General features: G+C 42.4%; 1 protein-coding gene across 1 annotated transcript; it reads right to left on the bottom strand.

Annotated features, from left to right (window-relative positions):
• Positions 1-976: 976 nt before the first annotated feature.
• KCNG1 (potassium voltage-gated channel modifier subfamily G member 1) lies at positions 977-3006 on the bottom strand. Its single transcript, XM_009809062.1, has 2 exons — positions 2248-3006; positions 977-1747 (listed from the first exon to the last, which is right to left on the bottom strand). Exons 1-2 carry the CDS (start codon positions 3004-3006, stop codon positions 977-979), a joined length of 1530 nt encoding a protein of 509 aa, XP_009807364.1.
• Positions 3007-3447: the final 441 nt, after the last annotated feature.

Genomic DNA, 3447 nt, shown 5'->3' with positions numbered 1-3447 from the left:
CTTCTTTTCGTCATTGGCAACTTCCCACGGCCGTATATTTTCTGCTCCTTTTAAAGAACCAAATACTGAACGTGAATGGGTAGCCACAGCATCGATTTGCCAAGTAATGGTAGGGTGTCCCCTGGAAACAGGCCTCTCAATTCTCTTTCATATCTGAGGTAAAGTAAAAACATGGAAACAGATGGTGAGGAACGACTGGCATCTCATCATGCATGTTTCATTTGATTTGCAGCTAGTCACCTCTTGATAATAATATTAAATGCTACAAAACTCAAAGACTTTGTTCCTGGGAATACTGCATTTGGTGACATAGGACCAAGGCTGTAACTTCAATTAAATTTTTAAGCTGGTGAGCTGTAAGTATTTACATCTTTAGCAAGGTTATGATACAAACAGCTCGATTCTTCTTTTCTGGTATGTTTAGGGCCGACTTGCAAAGAAATACACAGTTGTGGTTGTGAATGACAAATCTTACTTAATGTTTTTTTAAGAGCACAATGGGACAAACATCTGTGGTTATTTCCATTACGCTCTAAGGCGTTTTACTGGGAGAGAATTTAGCCATTACTTTTGTTGTATTTACATTATTATATACAAGAAGAACGAGAAAAATGGCAGCCTGTTTAACGATTATATACATTGCGATTCGGTTGGAAAAATATGTATTACAAATGGCAAAACAGCCTGTCAAGTACATAATTATGTCTTGTTCTTTTTTTTTTCTGTCAGAGAACTTTTAACTCCTAAAATCCCACTGTATGATCTCAGTGAAAGATCTGTCCTATACATTGTACGAGGCGGGGAAGAAACAGCATAATAACAGACTTCTTAAACCACATCAGTTCCTGGCTAATAGCTCCTTTTCTTCATTTTAGTATGAGGGTTACCTTTGTAAAATGCTTCCAAAGCAAATTAAAAGATGGAATCTGATACAACAAAACATTACTTGACATTGGGAGAAATACTAACTTAAATTTCATTCATTGTCCCTAGTCTCAGAAGAGATACTGGGGAATAAAATATCACTGCCTTGTGATGCATTGCTTATCTGAGACTTTGTTTTTAATAAGAACTGTGCTCTCCTGTACATTATTCTTTCCTGTTCTTGCTTTAGCTCAATGTAGGAGCGTGAAAACGTGTGGAAGATGGAGGTGACTGGAAATGCCATGAGGAGGATGCCACTCAGTATGCTGCTTAGTGCCACCACTTGGCCGGGAATGCTTCTGGGAACCATATCTCCGTAGCCCACCGTGGTCATGGTGATGACAGCCCACCAGTAGCACGCGGGGATGCTGGTAAACTCCTGCGAGTCCGCCATCTCGTTCTCAATGACATACAGGAGTGGTGCAAACAGTGCGATGGCCACGCAGAGGAAGAGCAGCAAGAGCCCAAACTCCCGGGTGCACCGGCGAGCCGTCAGCCCCAGCGTCTGCAGCCCCAGGGAGTGCCTGGCCAGCCGCATGACGTAGAGAATCCTCAAGGCACGGAGAATACGGAGGACCAGACCTACTTTGTCCAGGTAGATGCTCCCAGAGCTGGGCTTTTTATAGCCCACCGACGTGGTGTCTACTAGCAAAGTGATGTAGTACGGCAGAATGGCTATTATGTCTATCAGGGTCAGTGGCCTCCGCAAAAATGCAAACTTGCTCTTTGCCTGGATGAATCTTAGCAGGAACTCCAGGGAAAACCATGCCACACAGACGGACTCCACAATGAAAATATTGTAGCACATCTGGGAACACTCACCCTGCAGAGAAGAGGAGGAGTTTGTAATCGGCACTGGATAATAACTATTTTAGTTGGTACGGTGACAGGAAGAGAGGTTTCTGTGTTGTTTTTTTTTAAACCCAAAATATTAAAGGAATTGAAGCTGTTGCTATGGGGAAACACATTGACAAATTGGAACAAGTTAAATGCAAAACTTAGAAAGGAACTACTTATCCCACAGAACATATTGCTCGGTAATTTCAGGCTTTCTAAATAGCAAAAACAAAGCTTAACAAGGTAATATACAGTTGTACAGAAGAGCGCACACTAACGAAATTTTCTTTGGACATAAAACTTGATGTGATTAATTCTCTTACAAGTAATTGAACACAGTCATGTAAGATTTCAAATATTCTTTGTGTTACTCTTCCCCCTCTGAAGACAGCTGCAAAATCCCCATTGAAATCAAACCCATCAGACCTTGTACTTGTTCTTCTCTTCCCAGCACATACCATTTTCCATCCTGAAAAGCTAACTTACCTTTTCCTCCTCCTCCCTCAGGTCAGGCATGGTGCTGATGGATAAGTTCACTGCTGTAATAGTTACAAATAAAACAGACAAACAAGCGAACACCTTTCCAGGGAGGCCAGACTGGGGCCTTTCCACCATGTCTTGCAACTTTTTCATGCACAAGCCAATTTTTGTCTCCTCTACTGTTTCACCTGTTGTTTCATTTTCTATGAGGTCATCCTCCCGTTCATTTATTTCTGTAAACTCCTCCATTTTTTGCAGGTATCTCCTTTTACAACACCAGTCCAAGTTGTCTTCCTCAATTCCCCAGTAGAGCAGCTCCTCTTGGAAAGACAGCGCACACATCTCGCGCAAGAGCCGAAGTTTTCCAACCCGCAAAAAGGTCAGGATTGTCCTGAATGCCCCTGGGTTGCGGTCGAAAAAGAATTCATTACATGTCACGTCATAATCATCACAGATGTTTAGAATGTCGTCAAAATTATTACAGAATTTTAGTTGTCCCAAACGTGTCAATGGGAATTCATCAAGCGTGGTCCATGGGAGCAAATACTTAATGCCCCCTACGTTTATAATAATATGATGCTTCCGATCGTCAGGGTGAAAGCCTTTCAGGAGATCCTCTTGAGGGTGAATTAGCTTGGCTCTTTGGTAAAAGACTCCCTTAAGGGTTTCTGTTTCTGGAAAGAATGTGTGGTTGAAGGAAGTATCTGAAGCACAGCTCAGGGCACTATAGTCGTAGTCGGAATTTTCTCCAGGTAGAAGAGTCATCTTGGAAGATAACTTCACATCACTTCACTGCTTCTGCAAGTGTCTTCTGGAACAAAAAACAGATATATGGGGTGAGTGAATGAGAGGTTGTTTTTGAAATCTGGGACAAATGTAGTGATTTGAGCTCAAAAACATTTATGGCTGATAAAAACAATTGGAAAGAAAACAGCAGTGGCTGAGTATGGTCAAAGGACCTTTCTGGTGAGGGTGGGTTTGTTCAGCGGGGTAGAACTGACTCTATCAAGGGCTGCTCCCTTGTTCAGGAGCTCTGCTCAGCGTTTTTGTCACACTGGGGGGCTTCTCCTGTCTCAGATACGGAGGTCTCACTTCCCAGTGGACATAGAGGGAAACCAGGAACAATTCCTGCCTGTGGCAGGATATTCCTAGTTCAGAATGGAAGTACAAAAATTACGACAATATCACGTAAGAACACAGAATTAA

The sequence above is a fragment of the Gavia stellata genome, chromosome 20 (genome assembly GCF_030936135.1).
Source record: "Gavia stellata isolate bGavSte3 chromosome 20, bGavSte3.hap2, whole genome shotgun sequence".
Taxonomy (NCBI): domain Eukaryota; kingdom Metazoa; phylum Chordata; class Aves; order Gaviiformes; family Gaviidae; genus Gavia; species Gavia stellata.
Note: the sequence above shows the minus strand (reverse complement) of the source record. Positions and strands in the feature narration are given on the sequence as shown.

Excerpts from the sequence above, each read along its gene's own strand:
- KCNG1 (XM_009809062.1), bottom strand. The coding sequence starts at position 3,006 with ATGACTCTTCTACCTGGAGAAAATTCCGACTACGACTATAGTGCCCTG. Across the intron at positions 1,748-2,247 it reads TGAGGGAGGAGGAGGAAAAG|GGTGAGTGTTCCCAGATGTG; the intron begins GTAAGTTAGCTT and ends TCTTCTCTGCAG.